The sequence below is a fragment of the Phocoena phocoena genome, chromosome 7 (genome assembly GCF_963924675.1).
Source record: "Phocoena phocoena chromosome 7, mPhoPho1.1, whole genome shotgun sequence".
Classification (NCBI taxonomy): Eukaryota; Metazoa; Chordata; class Mammalia; order Artiodactyla; family Phocoenidae; genus Phocoena; species Phocoena phocoena.
Window position 1 is genome coordinate 76,055,344 of NC_089225.1, and position 24,984 is coordinate 76,080,327.

General features: G+C 36.7%; 1 protein-coding gene across 1 annotated transcript in view; it reads right to left on the bottom strand.

Moving 5' to 3' along the window:
- Positions 1-24,984, bottom strand: part of DNAH7 (dynein axonemal heavy chain 7) — a 248,183-nt gene that overhangs the window by 126,829 nt on the left and 96,370 nt on the right. Inside the window, exons 25-31 of the mRNA XM_065880632.1 lie at positions 23,484-23,652; positions 21,135-21,237; positions 20,887-21,014; positions 13,627-13,839; positions 10,995-11,093; positions 6,330-6,578; positions 3,582-3,731 (exon numbers count right to left, since the gene is read on the bottom strand). Coding sequence (XP_065736704.1) covers positions 3,582-3,731; positions 6,330-6,578; positions 10,995-11,093; positions 13,627-13,839; positions 20,887-21,014; positions 21,135-21,237; positions 23,484-23,652 — 1,111 coding nt within the window. The remainder of the gene's footprint in view (positions 1-3,581; positions 3,732-6,329; positions 6,579-10,994; positions 11,094-13,626; positions 13,840-20,886; positions 21,015-21,134; positions 21,238-23,483; positions 23,653-24,984) is intronic.

Here is a 24,984-nt window from a genome sequence, read left to right on the forward strand (position 1 = left end):
GCTTGTGATTGGTCTGTTTATATTTTCTATTTCTTCCTGGTTCAGTCTCGGAAGGTTGTGTTTTTCTAAGAATTTATCCATTTCTTCCAGGTTGTCCATTTTATTGGCATAGAGTTGCTTGTAGTAATCTCTCATGATCCTTTGTATTTCTGCAGTGTCAGTTGTTACTTCTCCTTTTTCATTTCTAAGTCTGTTGATTTGAGCCTTCTCCCTTTTTTTCTTGATGAGTCTGGCTAATGAGTTATCAATTTTGTTTATCTTTTCAAAGAACCAGCTTTTAGTTTTATTGATCTTTGCTATCGTTTCCTTCATTTCTTTTTCATTTATTTCAGATCTGATCTTTATGATTCCTTTCCTTCTTCTAACTTTGGGGATTTTTTGTTCTTCTTTCTCTAATTGCTTTACGTATAAGGTTAGGTTGTTTATTTGAGATGTCTCTTATTTCTTGAGGTAGGATTCTAGTACTACAAACTTCCCTTTTAGACCTGCTTTTGCTGCATCCCATAGGTTTTGGGTCATCGTGTTTTCATTGTCAATTGTTTCTAGGTATATTTTGATTTCCTCTTTGATTTCTTCAGTGATCTCTTGGTTATTTAGTAGTGTTTTGTTTAGCCTCCATATGTTTGTATTTTTTACAGACGTTTTTCCTGTAATCGATATCTAGTCTCATAGCATTATGGTCAGAGAAGATACTTGATACGACTTCTATTTTCTTAAATGTACCAAGGCTTGATTTGTTACCCAAGATATGATCTATCCTGGAGAATGTTCCATGAGCACTTGAGAAGAAAGTGTATTCTGTTGTTTTTGGATGGAATGTCCTTTAAATGTCAATTAAGTCCACCTTGTTTAATGTATCATTTAAAGCTTGTGTTTCCTTATTTATTTTCATTTTGGATGATCTGTCCATTGGGGAAAGTGGGATGTTAAAGTCCCCTACTATGGTTGTGTTACTGTCAATTTCCCCTTTTATGGATGTTAGCATTTGCCTTATGTATTGAGGTGCTCCTATGTTGGGTGCATAAATATTTACAACTGTTATAGCTTCTTCTTGGATTGATCCCTTGATCATTATGTAGTGTCCTTCTTTGTCTCTTGTAATAGTCTTTATTTTAAAGGGTATTCTTTTCTAATATGAGAATTAATACTCCAGCTTTTGATTTCCATTTGCATGGAATATCTTTTTCCATCCCCTCACTTTCAGTCTGTATGTGTCCCTAGGTCTGAAGTGGGTCTCTTGTAGACAGCGTATATATGGGTCTTGTTTTTCTATCCATTCAGCCTGTCTATGTCTTTTGGTTGGAGCATTTAATCCATTTACACTTAAGGTAGTTATCAATATGTATGTTCCTATTACCATTTTCTTAATTGTTTTGGGTTTGTTTTTGTAGGTCTTTTCCTTCTCTTGTGTTTCTCGCCTAGAGAAGTTCCTTTAGCATTTGTTGTAAAGCTGGTTTGGTGGTGTTGAATTCTCTTAGCTTTTGCTTGTCTGTAAACCTGAATGAGATCCTTGCTGGGTAGAGTAACCTTGGTTGTAGGTTTTTCCCTTTCATCACGTTAAATATGTCCTGCCACACCCTTCTGGCTTGCAGAGTTTCTGCTGAAAGATCAGCTGTTAACCTTATGGGGATTCCCTTGTATGTTATTTGTTACTTTTCCCTTGCTGCCTTAAAAATATTTTCTTCATATTTAATTTTTGATACTTTCATTAATCTGTGTCTTGGCATGTTTCTCCTTGGATTTATCCTGTATGGGACTCTCTGCACTTCCCGGACTTGATTATTTCCTTTCCCATGTTACAGAAGTTTTCAACTATAATCTCTTCAAATATTTTCTAAGTCCCTTTCTTTTTCTCTTCTTCTTCTGGGACCCTTATAACTCAAATGTTGGTATGTTTAATGTTTCCCCAGAGGTAGCTGAGACTGTCCTCAATTTTTTTCATTCTTTTTTCTTTATTCTGCTCTGCAGTAGTTATTTCCACTATTTTATCTTTCAGGTCACTTATCTGTTCTTCTGCCTCAGTTATTCTGCTATTGATTCCTTCTAGAGAATTTTTCATTTCATTTATTGTGTTGTTTATCATTGTTTGTTTGCTTGTTAGTTCTTCTAGTTCGTTGTTAAACATTTCTTGTATTTTCTCCATTCTATTTCCAAGATTTTGGATCATCTTTACTATCATTACTCTGAATTCTTTTTCAGATATACTGCCTATTTCCTCTTTGTCTGGTCTGGTGCATTTTTACCTTGCTCCTTCATCTGCTGCATATTTCTCTGTCTTCTCATTTTGCTTAACTTATTGTGTGTGGGGTCTCCTTTTCGCAGGCTGCAGGTTCATAGTTCCCGCTGTTTTTGGCATCGGCCCCCAGTGGGTAAGGCTGGTTCAGTCAGTTGTGTAGGCTTCCTGCTGGAGGGGACTAGTGCCTGTGTTCTGTTGGATGAGGCTGGATCTTGTCTTTCTGGTGGGCAGAACCATGTCCGGTGGTAGTTTTGGGGTGTCTGTGACCTTATTATGATTTTAGGCAGCCACTCTGCTAATGGGTGGGGTTGTGTTCCTGTCTTGCTAGTTGTTTGGCATAGGGTGCCCAGCACTGTAGCTTGCTGGTCGTTGAGTGGAGCTGGGTCTTAGTGTTGAGATGGAGATCTCTGGGAGAGCTTTCGCCACTTGATATTATGTGGGGCCGGGAGGTCTCTGGTGGACCAATATCCTGAATTTGGCTCTCCCACCTCAGAGGCTCAGGCCTGACACCTGGCCGGAGCACCAAGACCCTGTCAGCCACATGGCTCAGAAGAAAAGGGAGAAAAAAACAGAAAGAAAGAAAGAAAAATATATAAAATAAAATAAAGTTACTAAGGTAAAAAAGATTTTTAAATATTAAAAGTAAAGTAATAAAAAAAAAAGAAAGAAAGGAAGAAGAGAGTAACCAAACCAAAAAACAAATCCACCAATGTAACAAACGTTAAAAACTATCCTTAAAAACAAACACCGGAAAGAAAGAACCGTAGGACAAATGGTAAAAGCAAAGCATATGCCTGGCACAGTATTAGATGCTCAAGATACAGGAGTGAACGAGAGAGATGATGTACTTTGGCCTCCTGAAGTTTATATCCAGTTGTATTTATATCAAGCAGGGCATAAAATTTCCTTGTCCCAACTCTCTCATCCGTGGAGGGAGAAGAGACAGGCACCTCACCCACTCACTGCACTCAGGGGAAAGCGCTCCGCATTCTCGGCCTCGCGAGGGTCTCACCCCGGCACGTGTAGGGCAAGGATGGCGTACCTAGTGCCCAGAAGCCTGTCTCCTTGCGGCATCTGGGAGGTAAAGGGGGGCCACTTTACCTCCCAGCGGGAAACTCAGCGCTCCCGCCCCCAGCCGAGGAACCGGCAGTCTAAAGGCCATGGGCACACGGAGGCGAAGGACGCGGGGGCTTGGCTCAGACACTGGCTGGGGCGGCGGCCGGCGCCTCAAGGATCCCAGTAATGTGTTTTAAATAAGTACCTTGAGCTACAAATACAAATGTTTACTTGAAACAACTGAAAAAAATCATAACTCTTCATAGCATTGAGAAGTGTTAGCACTTACCGATGAAGCAGCAAATGCTCTAAAACTGACAGCGAGGATCCCGTCGGACCACTCATGGGACACTAAATCAAACTGCCCATACAGCTGACCCATGGTGACAGACTTAGGATTTAAAACAGTGATCTGAACCTTGTTTTCTTCCATTAACCCCTTAATAGAAAAAAAAAAAAAAAAAGATTATTTATTTATTTAAAAGACTACTAATACTGTCATTATTCATGGAAAACATGATTGGGCATGTAGAAAATCCTAAAGATTCTACACAAAAACTACCAGAAGTAAAGAGTTCATTTAACAAGGCTGCAGCAAACAAAGTCATTATACAAAAATTGATCGTATTTTCTATAATGCCAATGAACAACTGAAAAATAAAATTTAAAAATACCATTTACAATAGGATTTAAGAACTCATAGCATACTTAGGAATAAAGTACCAAATGTTGGTCAAAAGCATATAATATTTACCAGTGATAGATCAACAGGTTACATATTCTTTTCTGCTTGTCTTTACAAACCTTAAAAATATTAACACCATTCTAAGCTCACTGGCATCACAGAAACAGGCTTTGGGCTGAAGTTGGCCCATGGGCTGTAAGTGGTTGATTCTTACTACAAAACATTCTCTGAGATAAAGTTAAATGATTTAAATATAGGCAAATATGTACCATTCTCACGTTGTGAAAAAATTAATATTGGTAAGCTGATAGCTTCCACCAGAACCTTGAAAGCTGGTATATGGAATTAATAAGAGATGTTAATACACTTGGGGCATAGGCTTTTTAATGTTTTTACTTAATAGACTTTATTTTTTTAGAGTAGCTTTGGGTTTACAGAAAAATTGAACAGAAAATATAGAGAGATTCACATATATTCCCTCCATCTTCCCGCCACTCACACACAGTTTCCCCTACTATTAAAGCCTTGCATTGGTGTGGTACATCGTTATGATTCCTCAATTCCTCAGTTCCTCCGCTGATACGGATTCTTTATTATTAACTAAAGCCCATGGTTTACATTAAGGTTTACTCTTTGTGTTGGACACTTCTATGGATTTTGCCAAATACATAATGTCATGTATCCACCATTACAATATATACAGAATAGTTCCCCTGCCCTAAAAATCACCTGTGCTCTACTTATTCACAATCATTTCTTTTTTATATAACAAGTTCAACTTATAACAGAACAAGTTCAACTCTTTCCCACACTGCTTTCTGCCCACCACCACTGGAGCCTGGGACATGAAGTACCAAACTGAAGAAAACATGTGGCAATAATAATGTGAAGCAGTAAAAAAAAAAAAAGCTCAAGGTCTATGTTTTCTTCTCTGTGCCCAGAAAGGGAATAAAGATGTGTCATCCTTAATTTAGAAACATGGGAAAGTTCTATCACCTTAGTCAGAACAAAGTTGCTGCCATTAAAGCAAGGTGTTTGTCCCAAATGCAACAAAGCTAGTGTGAAGCTACAGCTTGCAAGCAGTGGCTATGGAGCCTTGCCCCTTTTACATTACCACAGTGTCACTCTTAGAATTTCCTGATAATGAATCACTTTCGGGCTTTATATTGGACCAGAATACACGCTCATACCTTCATCTTCTTTAATCTTTGAGTGGCACCACATTTGGCTCTTTTAGAGACTTATTTTTTATAGCAAAAAATTCGCCCCTATAACAATAAAACAACAAAATAGGAAAAATGCAAACAAAAACTGAGGAAAGCAAGGCAGGAAGGATAAAGGGAAAGGAAGGGAGGCGAAGAAAGGAAACAGCATGAAAGGATAAAACCATAAAGGAACAGATGACAGAAATAAGTACATATCAGTTTGTTTGATAATAAATACAATCGAATTAAAATTCCCCTATGAGAAGATAAAGGCCATCAAATTGGAGAAAATAAAAGTTAAAACTAATTATTCTCCATACAAAATAAATCACAGTGACAGCCAGAGTCACAATTAAAGACATGGGCAAATATATATGCAAGGAGAAAGCAGGGGTTGCAATACTGAAATTAGACACAGGGGATCCAAGGCAGATACTACAAGTAGATAATTTTATACTGGCTGAAGGGAGGCTCCACAATGAAGATGTAATGATCACAAATCCCATTTGGCTACAAACACTGAAATAAATGAAGCAAGAACTATTTGAAATACAAGGGTAAGTAGACAGAAATGCAATATTAGTTGGAGAATTTAAAACAGCCTCACTCCTTTAGCCTATCAAAGTAGACCAAACTGAGATGTGTAGGACAGGAATTTTGAATAATATAATCATCGTTATTTACTACACTTACATACGCATGTATTATATAATGCATGCGTATGCTCATGCACGCACACACACGCACGCACGCACACACACACACTTCAGTTAAGTACCACTAGCAGCCACTAACAAGTTTGCATTACAAATCTAAACACCAAGAAAATAAAAACTACTCTCCTAAGAAAGTATAAAAGAGAAAACTGTCAGGTTTTTTCATGTCTTCAGATTTTTTTCTATAATGAATGTGTTATCTTTATGATTAACCTCTTTAAAAAAAAGAAACAAAAGGGCTAGAGGCAAATCTGTGGCATACCCTTTGTATACTGAACTTCCTACTTGCTTTGTATTACTTTTCTAATTTTATTTCCTCTGTATTTTCATAAGTTTAAGTTGCTGCATTAAAGTACCCTTTTAAATAACCATACATTCTATCTTGCACAAAGCTGATTATCAATAAATTAATGCATTAATAACACACTTACCTTCTCACATAGATCATTTAGTGCTCCAGCTAAGACGCGATATGCACTGGTTTTTCCTCCAAACGGTTCTCCAACAATCATAAAGCCATGACGCACAATCATCATTTCATATATCTGAAGAATCTTCTCAGAAAAGAATCTGGTCATTTGCAAATTCATGGAGTCACAGTTGTCTTTGATGGCTCCCAGCAAATCACTGTAATCTGGTTTTGGTAATTTCACCCCAGGAAACAAATCTGAAGTAATTCCCTAATGATAGATGATTTGGGGATTTACATTATCTATCTATACATTCTCATATTCTCTCTCTCTCTCTCTATGTATGTGTATATGTATATATACATATATATATATAGACATGTAGACATACATAAACTTGATAAAATTTCTTACATCCTTGTATTTAACATTGATGGAAATAGAGCCTTTGAGTAATAGTGCAGTATTTTTAACAGCTTCATAGAGGTATGATTGACATACAATCAACTGTTTATATTTAAAGGGTACAATTTGATAAGTGAAACCACCAACTCAATGAAGATAGTCAATATACCAATCACAGCCACAAGTCTCCTTGTGGCCTTTTCTCCTCTCCTTGCCACCTCCTGTCTCCATCCCCAGACAACCAACAAACACTGATTTGCTTTCTGTTACTATTTTTACTTGCATTATCTAGAATTTATTACGGGTGAAATTACCCATTACAGGTACTACTTTATTTTTTGTCTGGCTTCTTTCACTTGTCATAAAGATTTGGAAATTCACACCTTTCACAGCATATATCAATAGTCCATTGTATTGAAGTGTTCCACTGTACTGAGGTGCCAGTTTTTAAATCCATTTTCCTGTTGATGGACATTTTCATTGTTTCCAGTTTGGGAAATAAATAAAGCTACTATAAACATGTGTATACAAGTCTTTGTATGGACAAATGCTTTCATTTCTCTCAGGCGAATAATGAGGAGTGGAATACCTGGATAGTACGGTGAGTGTGTATTTACCGTTTTAAGAAACTGTCTGCTTTCCAAGGTTGTTGTATTATTATATTACATCCCCCCAAGCAGTGTATGAGAGTTTCAATATTTGATATGGTCAGTCTTCTTAATTTTAGCCATAGTAACAAGTAACAGTATCTTCTTGTGGCTTCAATTTGCATTTCCCAAAGATTAACATTTTTTGCATGTACTTGTGTGCCATATGTATATCTTCTTTAGTGAAATGTCTGTTCAAATCTTTTGCCTATTTTTAATCAGTTTATTTTCTTCATGGTAAGTTTTGACCATTCTTTAAATATTCTGCATACAAATCCTTCATCATACATCTAATATGCAAATTTTTTTCTAGTCTCTAGCTTGTCTTTCATTCTCTTACCAGTGTATTTCAAAGAGCAAACTTTTAAATTTTGATGAGTCTATTTTATGAATTTATTGTTTCATGCATTGTGCTTTCGGTGTTGTATTTAAGAAATTTTTGCCTATTCCAAATTCACAAGGGATTTCTCTTGTTTTCCTCCAGAGATGTTGCAGTTTTACATCTTTTTAAGTTAAAAAGTTAGAGGATGAACACGATCTGATTTGAAGGCTTATTATAAAGATGGGGTCACATTAGTATAAAAATACAAAAATGTATCAATGGAACAGAACAGGGAGACCAGAAATAGACCCACACACATGTGAACAACTCATCCTCAACAAAGACTCAAAGGCAATCCCGTAGAGAAAAGATTAAAAAAATAGTCTTGAGCAAATTATGCTAGAGTACCTGGATTTGTCAAAATAATGAACTTCCATCCATGCCTCATACCATATACAAAAATTAGTTCGATGGTATTTTAATCAATCATTGTAGTGGGTAGTATGTTAATCAGCTTAGCTTCTCTCAAAAATGTATGTGCACCTGGAACCTCAGAATGTCCCCTTCTTTGGAAATAAGATCTTTGCAGATGTAATTAGATAAGATGAGATCATACTGGAGCCCAACTCCAGTGATTGGTGTCTTTATAACAGAAAGGAGAGGAAGACCCAGACACAACGACACCCAGGGAAGAAGGCCATCTAGTGGTGGGGACAGAGACTAAAGTAATGACAGGCCGAGGAACATCAAAGATCACCAGTAGCCATCAGAAGCCAAGAAGAAACAAGGAAGGATTCTTTCCTAAAGGCTTCAGAGGGAACCAACACTTTAGTTCAGACTTTTATCCTCCAGAACTGTGAGAAAATCAATTTCTATTGTTTTAAGCCACCAAGTTTGTGGTACTTTGTTATGGCAGCTTTAGGAAACAAATACAATCATATAATGTATGATTGGAAAGAATTATACTTCCATATTTAGTGTATATGAATATACAGAGTTGATTTCAAGGTCTAAGAAACATCCCTTTATAAACCGCTAAGGCTTTTTCATAAGTATTATAGCAACCTATGTGATAGATACAACTATTCATTTTACTCTGAAGATAAAAGTGAAAATTCAGAAGAGCTTAATATGAAAGCATACATTCAAGCTATACCTTAAAACTGACAAACTACCAGTTTAATCACCCCTAAATTTAATCCTTTAAATCCTGTTATGGATAAACTGATCCCAGTTCACTGGAGCAGTAAGTTTCCTTGGGGCAAAGGAGAGAAAAAGGCAACGCAGTAGGGTCTTTAAGATCACTCTACAGCCTAGCTGAGCGGCTGGAACCCCCTCTCCCTCATATACTGGCCATGAATACAAGTTACTTATGATCTCTGTGCCGCAGTTACACCACGTGTAAAATGGGGATAACAAGAGCACCTGCCCCGTTAGCTGCTTATGAGTATTAAATAAGTTGCTATTCATAAAACTCTTAGAATAAGGTCTGGTCCATTGTGAATGCATAGTGTTTGCTAAGTAAACAAAAATATCTTCTCAGATTGTTCAAATTATTTATGGTTAACCTTGAAAGAAGCAGATAATTCCAGACCATATCTGGTAGTCAGTAGGTCTCAGCAAAGACCAGTTCCCTTCACTCTCCCGCCAGGTAGAGAGTTGGGAATATGTGGAGCTGTCCTTCTGGTTCTCACACTGGGAGAGTCCAGAGACACTGGGGGAGGAGGGATGCCAAGTGTTCTGCAGCGTATGGGACAGTCTCTCACAACACGGAACTGTCCTATTTGAAAATGCCAGTTGCGCTCCATTTAAGAAATATTGTTCTTAATATTATTCAATAAATGTTCACTGAATGAATACACAGCTGCATAAGAATACAACTAGGTGAGGTATACTTCCACTTTATAAAAATAAATATAGCTTTTACTCCTGGAAAATCTGTACAGTGTACTAGTACCAAAGAAACTGAGGGAAATTTTTAAGAAGAAAATTTGAACCTATTCCTTGTAGATTTGATCTGCAAAACATCAGCACTGTCAACTCTAAATACTAAGGGAAGTCCCTTTCAGAGTGATGAAACATGGTTGCTATGGATAGCTAACGACACTGGACCACACTACAGTGGCAGTGTCACGTCTCCACCCTCCCTGTGACAGCCTTACGACTTCAGTCTTTAAACTTTGGAAGCTAACTGCCCATACCTCAAGGCAGCACAAGAGAGAGCAACATCTACCATGTGTCAGCAGCCCGCTCCCAAGCCCTCCCCCAATTTCTTCTGAGAATGGGAAAAGGAAAAGAATGATATCACATGACAAAACAGGAACTTTAACCATCATTCTAATAGCTCTTCTCAACTACTTATAATTTAATTGTTAAAATGCAACAAGATTATTAAGCCTAATTCTTAAATTATCCTGAAAAAAGAATTTCATAAAAGCCATTGTACTCTTCTAAAGAAATTAAGCTTATTTATTTTTTTTATTTCTCCAATCATTAATTTGACAAACATTTACCAAGTATCCATTCTGTGCAAGGGATTCAGTGATGTGTTAGACCAATTACTTTCCTCCACGGAGGAAATTCTGGTGAAATTTATAAGCAAACATGTTTTGTAACTTTTGTGTACTTATATTCTGCAGAAAAGATGAAACTTAAAAATCCCAAGTTGTTAAAAGTTATCCAGGGGGCTTCCCTGGTGGCGCAGTGGTTGAGAGTCCGCCTGCCGATGCAGGGGACACGGGTTCAGTGCCCCGGTCCGGGAAGATCCCACATGCCGTGAAGCGGCTGGGCCCGTGAGCCATGGCCACTGAGCCTGCGCGTCCGGAGCCTGTGCTCCGCAACGGGAGAGGCCACAACAGTGAGAGGCCCGCGTATCGCAAAAAAAAAAAAAAAAAAAAAAAAGAGTAAAAAGTTATCCAAGGGCTTCCCTGGTGGCGCAGTGGTTGAGAGTCCGCCTGCCGATGCAGGGGACACGGGTTCAGTGCCCCGGTCCGGGAAGATCCCACATGCCGCGGAGCGGCTGGGCCCGTGAGCCATGGCCGCTGAGCCTGCGCGTCCGGAGCCTGTCCTCCGCAACGGGAGAGGCCACAACAGTGAGAGGCCCGCGTAACGCATAAAAAAAAAAAAAAAAAGTTATCCAAAACAACAAAGCTAGCTAACACACTTCAAATAAAACAGAATGATCTACGTTTTTCTTTGCCATATCATCGTTTTCTGTAGTGGAAGTTTCTCACAGGGAGTTGCAACCATGGACGCTTGATAAATACATTATTAGAAGAGTTTTGATACATTGTAATAATAAAATGTTCTTACCTCAAAGAGTGGTAAATCATGGGATAAAAATTTTGGTAGATTTACATCAATAATAGATCTAAGCAGAAGAATTTCTTCATTTTCATTTGGATATTTCAGCTGAAAGAAAATATGCTCATAATGATATCTGCAGCTATTAACTGCACCCCCTACATGTTCACACACACACACACGAACACCAGGCCCCAGAGGCAATTTAAGCCCATGCAAAAGTGTTGTTCTTACTTATTTCCATTTAATTGGACTGTTATTAATTTTAGAAACTGATGATTATACTTGGTGAATTTTCTACCAGTTTATAATGAAAACCTAAGTTGAACTGACTACTTTTTCACAGATGCCCTGGGTAAAAAGCTATTGGCCATGAATTCCATATAGTTTGGGAGCTGCCGTTGCCTCTATATTGGGTAAGAGCTTGCTTGTCCTATGCATTCAAGACCAGCAGTGGGTTGGTAAAGTGAAAATAATCATTAAAGATGGGCAATCATTTTTAAAAGATGCACTTACATTTAAAACATATAAACATTCACTCACTCTGCCCATATTTTGGTGCCAAGACCTTTTCTCTGAGGGTAGAGTTTTGGACCATTTTTCTTGTTGGAAAAAAAACGCATCAATAATGAATCATCTGCTCTGTCCAGTTTTGTTGTGTTTTGGTTTTGTGTTTTAAAGATGATCATGGTCTTCAGAGATACTTGGGAGACAATCTAAGTGCAGCATCCTTAAAATTTTTAAGGTTTTTTCCCAGTTTTATTCACTTTTCTTATCCATACCTAATTCAAAGTCATTTTTTTTAGCATTTCATCTTCACTGAGTCTTTCTTAAACAATGAACTTAGTTTTCATAAAAACAAAACTCTTCTTTTCATGCTCATATACCATCAATTCCATTGACAATTAATTAAACGACATAACGACAGTAACATGTCCGACTGGCTTCAGGGAGTTTTGGGAACAAGCCACCTGACTCTGGGTGAGGAACAGTTCATCTGATAGAAGGTGGGAGGGCAGAGCAGCACGCTGCCTGCTGGCTGCATGCTTAGTACCAGCGCGCTTGAGTGTGATCCCCAGGCAGAGTGGAGAGGGCTCGTTAATACACTAAGTCACTTAAGTAGAAGGTGCTTCAGAAAACTTACGTTGAATTCTAAAAAATCTGTGGTAAACCCAGAGTTTACTAAAAAATCTGGTTGAACCCTCAACTTGTTGCTCATGTCCATAAGATGGTTCAATAATTCACAAAAAAATCTGAACTCAGAAATATTTCTCCCAGCTTCTATACTTTATTCAACATCGTACTCCAAAGTTTCTCCTACCATCATGCATTTAGTTTTCCAGAATCCTCTTCTTTTTCTCTAGAATCTTTCTAATAAATCCCATGCTCCTACTTAACTGGCTTTAACCTTACAAAGTCAGTGACGCCTGGCAATCAAGGTTAGTTGTCTCTAAATTTCCAGGGCCTCCAAAGCCAAAGCTAGTCCTATTCATATGGACTTTGGATCAACCTAACCACATGTAAATTATGGAGTGTCAGAAGTCTCTTTTGTTATCTGAGAGGCTATCATCTTAAAGCAAATGTTTAAATTGCTTTTTGACATAATAGAAACAAACTTCAAAATATTCAAGCCAACACATTCAACAATTTTCAATTAGCTTTTGACAAAGAATGATAGGATTCATTTGCTGCATAACTTTAATAGCTCAATTCCATAGTCAAGATGTCAGTGATGACATATACTAGGACAATGCATTTTCTTTCCCATTATCTGACCACAATGTAATCATGACATGCCAGGTTAATACAAATTGTTGCTTCTAGTTGCATTTGTTTATTACAAAAAAAAAACAATGACTTGAAGTCATGTTAGGCTAATGTGAAACAGAATATCACCACTATATATCAGAATCCTTGGTAACATTATCATAGAAGATTAAAATGCATGCCATTGTTTTTAATCACACAAGATATATTTCAAAATCTTTATCTTCTGCAGTCATGAACATGAAAATTTTATAAGCTCCAAAGCCACAGTTTGCATTTTGCTGTTAATTATAGCCTATCTTGCTTACTTTGATAAAGAACAAATGTACAGTTATATTTTATGTTTCTACAAAAGACTTTCAATGAAAAATTACCCAAGTCTTCAAACGTTTTATCAATATAGTTATGATTTATACCATCTTAAAATGCAAACATTATATTGTCAATCTATTACTGCTAGTCTGCAGTTGGCTGCAACTGTGTAATTATATTAAGTAACAATGTCTAGGGGCTTCTGTATATATTTATTAATTATACATAGATTATTTCCTTTAAAGCTATTCAATATATATGTTCATATATAAATGCTTTCAAAGTATTTCTCAGCAGCAAGGAATTTTACTCCTTAGTAGAACCTAGTTTCATACAGTTAAAATTGTGGAATGGAACTCAAATCACTGATCACATGTCTAAGGTTTTACAAATCATAAAATGTCCTTTTTCACGTGTGCAAATAATTAATTATGTTAGTACGATAACTGAACTTTTTTTCAGTTGATGAAACTAACCAGTTAGTGTAACTCTTGTGAAGACACATGGTCCTGAGATTTATAAACAGGAAATGAATGAGTAAGAAGCCACTTGAGTTTTTTACCTTTAGATTCCCAGCTGCGGTGAGCACTGACTTCACGGCTCTCATTCCATAGTCATAGTGATGTTGTGATGACAACTGCTCTGAACACAGGCGATATGTAGCCACAATCTTTACCGACAGTGGCCGAGCTGTGACAAAGCCACAGGAGTACAGGACTATTTCGGCAATCATGGCATAATCAGGCACCATCATTGCTACTGTCCGAAAGAGTGCCTATGGGAGGGGAGAAAAGGTGCTTTTTGAAAAAGACCATCATGGAGATAAGCCTACTCTTTCCTTCATAGCATGTTACAATGTTATAGCTTTTCTGCAATAATATTAAGTTACAGTAGCCAGATCATATAGATAAAAACACTTTAAAATGTGACTTCTTGTTATTGTATATAATAACTAGATCATTAACTTTTTATATAAATATGTTTCCTTAAATTATGCTTTGAGAACGCTTCAAATTTCTATCATACCTAGACCTTTGGTGAATTATTAATTTACTTAAGTGTTAAGTATCCATTACGTTCTATTTTTTGTGGGAAGTAACATGCTATAGGGAAAAAGCAGACTCTGCTGGGATGTCCTAGAGCCGGGCTTCTCATCTGGGCTGGTGAGAAAGTGCCTGGTGTTGGGAGACTGGGCTTCAAGTGAAGCTCTCTGGCATCTAATTAATTAAATGATTTGGGTCTCATCAGGTAACCCCTAATAACAAGACTATGTTACATAAATGGTGTAATTTGAGATATTTTTTAACATTTTTGAGTCTGCAGTCACCATGTCAGTCTTTCACCAAGCATAATAAAGGCAAGAAACTGAAAATAAGTCCTGGATAATTATTACTAGAGACGAATCAATTTTCCAAATTCTAAAGATAATTTTTTCCTCATAGTATTTTAAACATTGTGGGACAAATAAATGTTGTGTGATGGAAAGTAAATAGAAAACTGAATAGATTTTAAAAGAATAAATAAGAAAATTTAAGTTTAAAATGTTAGTATGTGTCAGGATTTACTTCAATAGCTCATACATGAAAACATGGCTTTCTTGTACTAAAGCAGGAGAGCAACAGTGCTCTAGAAAAATGATAATCATATTCAGATAGTGAATAATAATTATAGTAAATGACAATTTACTATAATGCAGACAGTTCAGACAGTTTATAAATATCTGCTGGGAATTAGCTGAATTACCGAAAACACAAGGCAGATGGAAAATGAGGACATTTTACTTAAGTGAGCTGTTATGACACTAAAGTTGAGAATAAAAGATTTACATCAAGCAAGATCCTTCCAGTGTGTTACATTAATTACTAGCTAGAGGCCTTAGTACTGCTATTTTATCAATAAGGTTACCATTCAAGAAAGGCAAGAATAAAATGTTAAAAGTATATAGCATGAGCAAATAATTCGTTAACAGAGAAGCTTAAGCAAGTGCTCTAAACCACTACCTACCTGGGAAAAAAGACTGCAAGAGAATTACTATACACATGGTACCTCTTTTAAAGGGTAGGTTCTCAACAACTTTCTTTTAATGAATAAAATAGAGAATGAATGAATGAACAAATGAGTTAGCTGGTCAATGGCTAGGTTAGGGTGATACAATCTTTCTACAATAGTACAAATTGCTACTAGCTTGGGAACAACATCCAGGTCTGTGTGTCAGGTCTCTGACACACCAGGTACTTTACAAATTCCTATTCACATTCTCTTAGCACTATTAGCAAAGTGGTTGTGGAACACAATGAAACAGACATATCAGTGGCCAAGAGAACAAAAAATAAAGTACGGTACAGAAGTTTCAAGGAGTTATCATGGATTCTTATCACAGAGAAAAGCATCCTCATCAAAATATTTTTTTAGGCCTAAACTGTTATGGTGGTAGACATTCTCATTCATTGATTCTCAAACAGAGTGTGTGAAATACTGATATGATACGGTTTGGGATCTGTCAGAGATAATTTTTCAGTAATAGCAGTAGGTTTAAGGGTAATTTAGTGCTCTAAAAAATTAATTTGGATTCTGGTTTAACCAATGGCATACTTTCTTGAGTGTAAAAAAAAAAAAAAAATGGGAGGGTATAGATCCAGGTAACCTGCCAGGGTTTGAATAAATTCCAGTACATGTAATCAATGTGAGTATTACCCTCCATGTTTACCTCAGCAGAAATAAATGACTGACAATAGTTATTTTATTGCTTCTGTCCTATAGAATGGACGAAGAAGGGTGGTACATAAGGAATTACATACACTTCCTAGAGTATGCTTCCAAAGGACTACATTTTGGAACAACGTCAACAACAAAATTTCAAGCAATAACTTCTTACCATTTCTTCCTTTAAGGATTGGAAATAGATTTCATAAATGCGACCTCTTCAGGAATTAGCTAAGTATTAGTTGAGTGAAATGGAGGATTCAGGATCTAGTTCATTTTTTTTCTCTGTACTAATAGGGTGTTTCATGCTACTCACTCTGTGGAAAGTTATGGATCATGTTACTGACTTTGTGACATCAGAAGATCTAGAATACGCCTATCCTCCATACTACCCAAAGCAACCTACAGATTTAATGTGATCTCTATCAAATTACCCATGACATTTTTCACTGAACTAAAACAAATAATCCTAAAATTTATATGGAACCATAAAAGACCCAGAATTGCCAAAGCAATCCTGAGCAAGAAAGAACAAAGCTGGAGGCATAACCCTCCCAGCCTTCAGACAATACTACAAAGCTACAGTAATCAAATAGCATGGTATCAACACAAAAACAGACATAGGAATCAATGGAACAGAACAGAGAGCCTAGAAATAAACCCACACAGCTACAGTCAATCTTTGACAAAGGAGGCAAGAATATACAATGGAGAAAAGACAGTCTCTTTAGCAAGTGTGTTGGAAAAGTTGGACAGCCACGTGTAAATCAATGACGTTATAACAGTGCCTTCAAATCCTACACACACACACACACACACACACACACACACACACACACACACACAAAACCCTCAAAATGGCTTAAAAACTTTAATATAAGACAGGACACCACAAAACTCCTAGAAGAAAACATAGGCAAAACATTCTCAGACATAAATCATAGCAGCATTTTCTTAGGTCAGTCTCCAAGGCGATAGAAACAAAGGCAAAAATAAACAAATGGGAATGAGCAAACTTATAAGCTTTTGTACAGCAAAGGAAACCATAAACAAGACGAAAAGACAACCGTCAGAATGGGAGAAAATATTTGCAAACAGTGCAACCAATGAGGGCTTAACTTCCAAAATATACAAACAGCTCATAAAACTCAATAACAAAAAAAGCAAACCACCCAATCAAAAAAACAGCAGAAGACTTAAACATTTCTCCAAAGAAGACATACATATGGCCATCAGACACCTGAAAAGATGCTTAACTTCGCTAATTATTAGAGAAATGCAAATCAAAACTACAATGAGGTACCCCCTCACACCAGTTGGAATGGTCATCATTAAAAAGTCTACAAATAATAAATGCTGGAGAGGCTGTAGAGAAAAGGGAACCCTCCTGCACTGTTGTTGGGAATGTAAATTGGTACAGCCACTATGGAGAACAGTATGGAGGTTCCTCAAAAAACTAAAAAGAGATTTATCATATCATCTAGCATTTCAATTCCTGGGCATTTATCTGGGAAAAAAACCCAGAAGTTCTAATTCAAGAAGATACATGCACTCCAATGTTCACAGCAGCACTATTTACAATAGCCAAGACATGGAAGCTACCCAAGTGTCCATCAACAGATGACTGGTTTAAGAAGATGTGGTATATATACATATACGCAATGGAATATTACTCGGCCATAAAAAAGAATGAAATAATGCCATCTGCAACAACATGTATGGACCTAGAGATTATCACACTCAGTGAAGTAGGTCAGAAAGAGAAAGAAAAATATCATGATATAACTTATATGTGGAATCTAAAATATGACACAAATGAACCTATCTACAAAACAGAAACAGACTTACAGACATAGAAAACAAACTTATATTTACCAAAGGGGAAATGGGTGGGGGAGAGAAGAGGGATAAATTAGGACTTTGGGATTAGTAGATACAAACTACTATATAGAAAATAGATGTACAACAAGGCCCTACTGTATAGCACAGGGAACTATATTCAATATCCTGTAATAAACCATAATGAAAAAGAATATGAAAAAGATATATAAATACACACATACATATATATAAATGGAATCACTCTGCTATACATCAGAAAGTAACACATTGTAAATCAGCTATACTTCAATTTAAAAAATAGGATAAGTCTATTTTACCATTGCTTCTAACATTTAACTATTCTGAAATGATTACTGATTCTTCAGAATAGTTTTAATATTAAATACAGCTTCTCTAAAGTGGAGATGTGTTTAAGAAATTGCTCTACTATGCAGGTTTTACCTAGATGTACAAGATGTCAAAACTTGAGTCTTTCTTCATGACATGATACATAGCAGTTACCGAAGTATGCATGATCTGCCCAATAATTTACAAAGGAAATATACACAATTCTTGAACCTTCCCATTTACTTGTAGATCATAAAGCATTTGAGAGAATAAGGAAGGAGGGAGGATTTGTAAAAAGACTTCCATCGAAGGGAGGTTTCCTTATGCTGTGAGTCTGCATAAGCCCCCCTCCTCACTCCCAAGTTCAGTAAGAGTTTGATGGGTATCACCCTGTTGCGGGGGAATATAGATTGGTGCCTGACTCACGCCTGAGAAAGCAAAAGTAGCCTGGGGCAGCAAGATCACAGTGGCCTTCACTCCCACAGTCTGTTGGGACAGAAGATGCATGAGATATACACGATAAGGGAGAGAGAGAGCGAAGTTGGGGCCATTTTAAGTCCTCCCCAAGATTCCCTCTGGCAAAGTGAGAGCTCTCCAACAGCAAAATCTACGTGGAATCATCCACCAGCGATCCACGCAGAGTGGAGGGAATGACAACTGGAGAAACAGATTCCATCACTCAAAGTCTCAGGAGTTCCAAGCGGAGAGACCTAACAGGAGTCCCTGTAGAACCCATGGACACGTGCAGGATAGAAAGATGCAGCTGCAAACCTCTGCCAGCTCCAGGGGCTGGACCCAGGTGGTCTTATCTGAACTGTATGTATGTTCGGTGGCTGACTGCTAGCTTAGAGGATGAGTATGAATTTGTCAGGCAGGACAGTGGTGGCTTAGCAGAGCACTCAAGAGAGGGTAAACAGCATGTGCAAAGGCATGGGACCTTCAGAGGCTAGTGAGGCCTGTGTGACAGGGAGATGCAGGGAGCTGGTGGTACAGACGCAACTGGGTCTAATGCCAAAGCTCTTGCAGATCAGGCCAAGAAATTTGAATTTTTTTTCCTGTGGGCAAAAGGAGCCTGGTGGTTTTTTAAGTCTGGAAATTATATGATTAGATTTCTTCTGACAACACAGGTAGCATTACAATGGGGAATTCATTACAATGAATTTCAGTAGGGACTCTTGGTGACAGGTGAGCTGCTGCAATAAGACACACAAGAGAAGACTGAAGAGGGCTGGGAGCAAGGCGTGGCCGTGGGGCTGGACGGGAGCAGCAGGCGTAATAAGACTTACGAAATAGGATTTTGCTGGTTTTGGTAACTGGCTGAATCACTGCGTGAAGAAGAGAGAAGCGTCGAGGATGACCCTGAAGACTGATGATAATACTCTCTGGGCCTCAGCAGGCTTTTAAAAAATAGTATATCTATCTATCTATCTATCTCTCTTTCATTTCAGACTAAGACATTTTTTTCAAAATTGTTAGGTATTTCCATATGTACTTGAAAACAGATATTCTATAGCAGCTCTAACCAAGAAGACTGCACAAAAGTAACAACGAAAACAACAAAAAGCTATCAGAATTTGAGAGCAGTTTTTGGCCTAAAATAGAAGGAAAATACCCCAAGGTGAATATTTTGACACTGTTTCAACATTCACAATAAATAAAACATGGAAAAGTCTGCATGGGGCATTAACAGACTCAACCAATACTGGTCCCAGCTTTTTATGATTAGCTACTCACAGATGTTTGCCTTTACAAATATTTATGTATTCAGATTGATCCTACTGAATAAAAGGAAAACATGAGTGAATAAAAGTACTGCTACAAAAAGAGCTTTCCAAATGTGTATCCCAATAAAAAGTTGCAAAATGCTTCTTAGATGAAGGAGGATTTACCAGTTTCTATTTTTAAGTCACACCATCCTTCACAAAGGCAAAGTACTAAAACATCACGTCTAACATATAAAAGTGTATGGAATAAAAATACCACAAAAATACTTGGCAGCAGTGAGTCCAATCAAAAGTGTTTTCGATGGAAAAGTACCTCAACTAGTCTGAGAAGCTGTCGTTCTAAAAATGTGGATAGTGGAAGGAATGCAGGATTTAGAGTCAGAAGACTTGGTTTTGGATCCGCAATTATCACTGCATTATTCTTCAACATTTTCTCTCTATGTGCTAGCCATAAACATGCAATTCACCAGAAAAGGATATAAAATGTCTAACAAAGATATGGGGAAAATGTCATATTTCACTAATAATTAAAGAAGTTTGTTTTTTAAATGAAGATTCTAGTCTATTCAATTAGCAAACTGTTTTGTTCTTACAAAAAACTACTGCTGGGCATTAAGGAGACTTGAGAATTGATATAGGATATAAATTGTTTCAACCTCTGTTGGAAGGCAATTTAGCAACACAGCTCTTGGCCTTATGACTCTCCTAAGGAAGTATCTTAAAATAGAGAAAAGCCTTAAGTAAAAATTGCTCATTGCAATATTATCTATAATGAAGGAAAACTAAATGCAAGCTAAATGTCAAACAGTAAGCACAGTTCAATAAATTTATTTACAGTTTGAATTATGTTCATAAAGATAGGAAAATGCTCATATTATAATATTAACTTGAAAAAAACCTCAGAATTCACAATTTTCTGATTTCAGCATTTAAAATTGAGGAATACAATATAGTAAGCAGTAGAATGGGTACCTTTCTCAATATTTCCTATGTCTTCTAATTTGTATAATTACCACGAATTTTAAAATAGAAGTTTTGGAAATTGCATAGCTATTTTTTAAAAGTACTCAAAGCTTTAAAATTATTTTCTAAAACAGTTGTCTAAAATGTAACATCTAAAAGCAAAAATTTTACATAAAATTCAAGAACAGCATGTGCTTTCTTTTTATATATTAACTGTGTTAATCACAGAAAGGAAATCGATGATATAATTGCCTTTTCTGTACCTTCAGATTATCCGGAAGTTCTGATCGCCCAGCATATCCAGGGTTCATTGTTATAAAGACAGCGCACGTGGGGTCAAGTTTTAGCTCAGTTCCTTCAAACACTAGTAAATCCACACCTGCATTAATACCTGTGAGTAATCAAGAATGAAATGACTTAGCAATTCCACATATAAATGGGACTGGTGCCATTCATTACTTCCTATATTTCTACTGTTTTCACACAATGCAGAGATAAACTAGTCCATTACCTCTTTGGAGAGTAAGAATTTGTTGAGCAACCACAGACAGTACTTCCAAATCAATTCTGTTAAACTCATCAAAGCAAGCCCAGGCTCCACAAGATAACAGTCCCTGGGAGAAAAGATCAATGAAATTTTTCAATTTTATCTGATTGAATATTACATTGAAATTTGTATTTTCACCTCATCTTTTCGCGGATTTAATATCCTATCAAGGAAATTGCTTATTCACCCTTATCTTTAAAGCTTTAAAGACGGCTTATTCTTTTATTACCAATTCATTATTCTGCATGGACAAAGAGTTCAATCAACTGGAAAATTTTCCAATTGATTTTTTTTTTTACTTTCTGTGTATATCTTTTGCCATTTAGATGTATATCTATAATTTCATAGCCTTTCTTACTTTTTATTTACAAACTGATTTTATTTGCTTTTTCCTATGGACTCCATAGAATGGATTGTAATAATCCTTTAAATAAGATGACTTCTGTTGCCAATGAGACTACTCTCTGGCCTGAGCACCTTAATGAACAACTAACACCGTTTGAGGCACTAGCTTGCAGTTCTAACTCACAGATACCTCATAAGTATGTGCCATTCGGTCATAAGGAAAAACTGGAAAATCAAGCTTGAGTAGCCGAGTCCAAATGTGGACTAACTTTAAAAAATCAACGCAAAAATATGCATTGAATGTACCTTCTATAGATTGCATATGTATGTATGTGTGTTTCACTGAGTACCTAGTATATGCCAGGCATGATGCATGGCACTTTGTATATATCTTTTATGCAAGGAAACTAAGGCTATATCACATAAGATGTTAAGTATCAATAATTAGTATACATCTAACCGTGGCTGACCTTGGATTTGTGTACAGTTCAATCTATTGAAACACACTGGATTAAACATGAATGGCATGCAATCAAAAGAGTAGTACATTTTCATTATTTAGAGAAGACCCTATGACTTAGAAATCTAATACACGATAAAATAAAAGGATTAGAAATCACAGAACAGAATGCTTATGAAGTCGCATGTTCAAACAGTTATACAGATTGTGAGGTTATTAATAGTAAGACCTATGTCTTTTTTATTTTGTACCCCCATTATTCAGCATGATCCTAACACAAAGTGTCCATATGATCAATACTTAGCAATAATCAAATTTAATATTATAAGTATATGAATCTATATCAAAGAATTAAGAATATCATTATATAGATTTGAAAACTTAGCACATACCAGACTTTTCTTTAAACATTTAGGAATATAGTGGCTATTCAAACTACACATAGAATCTTTTAGATTTGCTGTTTATTTCTTTAATCATTACAACAAGGTTGTATATCGTGATAGAGGATGATTAAAATAGTTACTGGTCACTCAAATGTTTTCTTCATGCGTTATTCATTATAATATTTTCTTTTATTTTATTCTAATTGGTTCAGCATCACAAATGTAGAGACTTTTTATGCTCCAAATCTATTATAAAATGACTAGGCCATACTTCAGGGAGGAATAGTTTACTGTATGGGGTAGGGTTGTTATATTCCTTTTTGTTAGTTTGTGTATTTTTTTTTTAATGTTAACTTTGTCTGGAGATACTGTTGAAAAGGATTACAGAATCTTTAAAATGTACTTTGAAAAGTATAGAAAAATAGAAATCAAATAAACAAATAAGTAGAGCCCATAATCCCACACGGATAATTTTGTGTTCAATTGTACCACCTAATATTTTAAGGAATAACAGGCTGTAGCAACAAAGCACTAAAATGACCAGATGTTCATAGGTTACACTGATGAACTTAGGGACTTTATACTTTTAACTCCCCTTTTTGCAATCTTACAGACTTATAAGAGTGGGAATCTGACTCAGAATAAAAAAAAACAAAAGAAGGATTTCAAGTTCACCAAAAAGATTAACAAAAAAACAAAAGAAAGATTTCAGGTTCACCAAAAAGATTAATCAGAATGTATCTATAAAAGTAAACCACTGAACTTGTTAATGATTAATGAACTTGTTAATACCAAGATCTACTGGACGAAGAAGTCTTTAGATACCACAATTTCTACATGATGCAGTGGTTCTCAAACTTCTAGCTGTCCAGTATACAGGAGGGACACCACTCATTCATTTCTATCAGTAATACTGACCCATTATAGCAAGGACTAGAGGTAGAGCTCCTTCTCAAATAAGCTTTTGATATAACCCTACTTCTCTCGAGAATTATTGAGATAATACTTTAACTTTAACTTTGCTTAAACTACAGTAAATCTTTTACTTTCATCAAATTATGTTTCATTATGAACAGCCTTTCTGAGAAGTTATCATATTGCAAATGACGAGTCAACTCAAACCTTAAAGAATTTTCCTAAAGCCAGATAATCCAACCCATCAGAACAGTTGAAAACAACACATTGTTTGGCTACAGCTTTGGCTAAATCTTTTGTAGTTTCAGTCTTTCCAGTTCCAGCTGGCCCCTCAGGTGCTCCTCCAAGGTGCAGATGAAGGGCTCCAAATAAGGTTCTGAAATATAATAAACGATCTTTGTTGAATAATGTGATTTTTATATACATTCTGAAAAGAGGAAAAATTTAAGCTGAGAGCCAAATTTTCCACTTCCCCATCAATAATTCCTTCCTTCCTACTAGTCTATGAAAATCTTTGGGCACTACTTTTGTCTGTTATTATGTTTTACTTCTGAATAGCTGTATATATGACAAAAGCAGAACAAATTCACTTTTGAAATTCAGTGCTGACTTCTGGTCAATACGGAGAATTCAACTGACCCTGAGTCACCCAGTCCCCCTACTGCAAACATATGGAAATGCTACATAAAAGAAAAATATAACAACTTTTGAAATATACAGCCATTTTTGAACGAATGAAAAGGAAATTATCAATGAAGAGGGAATGCATAGCTGGAAAAGTAATTAGGTGCTAGAGCTGTAGAGGTGCACATTGGTTTGGAATTTGCATATAAACACAAGTGTATTTATACCCACATAGAAAATAAATCCTTAGGACTGAGCAAGCTGAGGAGCTGGAATGGATTCACTATTTAAAGCTAGAAGACTTGAAAGGCTGCCTTGTGTGTAAATGGGAACTAAAATTACTCCAGCAACCTACTCAAGAGACAAAGAAGAGTCAACTAAGGAAGAGACAGGAAGCTTACGCTTCATACAGTGCCCAACGAGAAACCTACATTTCACGGAGGGTGGGATTCAGTTCCCATTACTGATGGGTCATGAACCCAAAATGAGAAATTAACATTAAAATTTTGTTCTGAAAACCCTAGAGCCCTCCACAGAGATAAATGTAAAACTGCTCCACATGGACACCTCCACAGCTGAGAAAATGTAAGACTACACCGGGAAACAACCCCTACTAAATTTAGCTCACAGCTAAAACTGGAAAGAGAGATCAGAATTAAGAATCAGACTTGCAGTGACAAAGGCAGTTGGACAATCGTCTGGGAGGGTTACTGCACATATGGCAGTCTGCCTTCTTTGGTATCCTAGCAATTTTTTTAAAATAAGATTTTAAATAAAAAGCAATACACGTCGGCCTTCCCTGGTGGCGCAGTGGTTGAGAGTCCACCTGCCAATGCAGGGGACACGGATTCGTGCCCTGGTCCAGATCCCACATGCTGCAGAGCGGCTAGGCCCGTGAGCCATGGCCACTGAGCCTGTGCGTCCGGAGCCTATGCTCTGCAACGGGAGAGGCCACAACAGTGAGAGGCCCACGTACCTCCAAAAAAAAGCAATACACATCATAAAATTGTGGGGAAAAACAGAAGCCAATTTCATAAGAGAGGCAACATGAAATCTAGCAATGATAAATACAATCACTGAACTT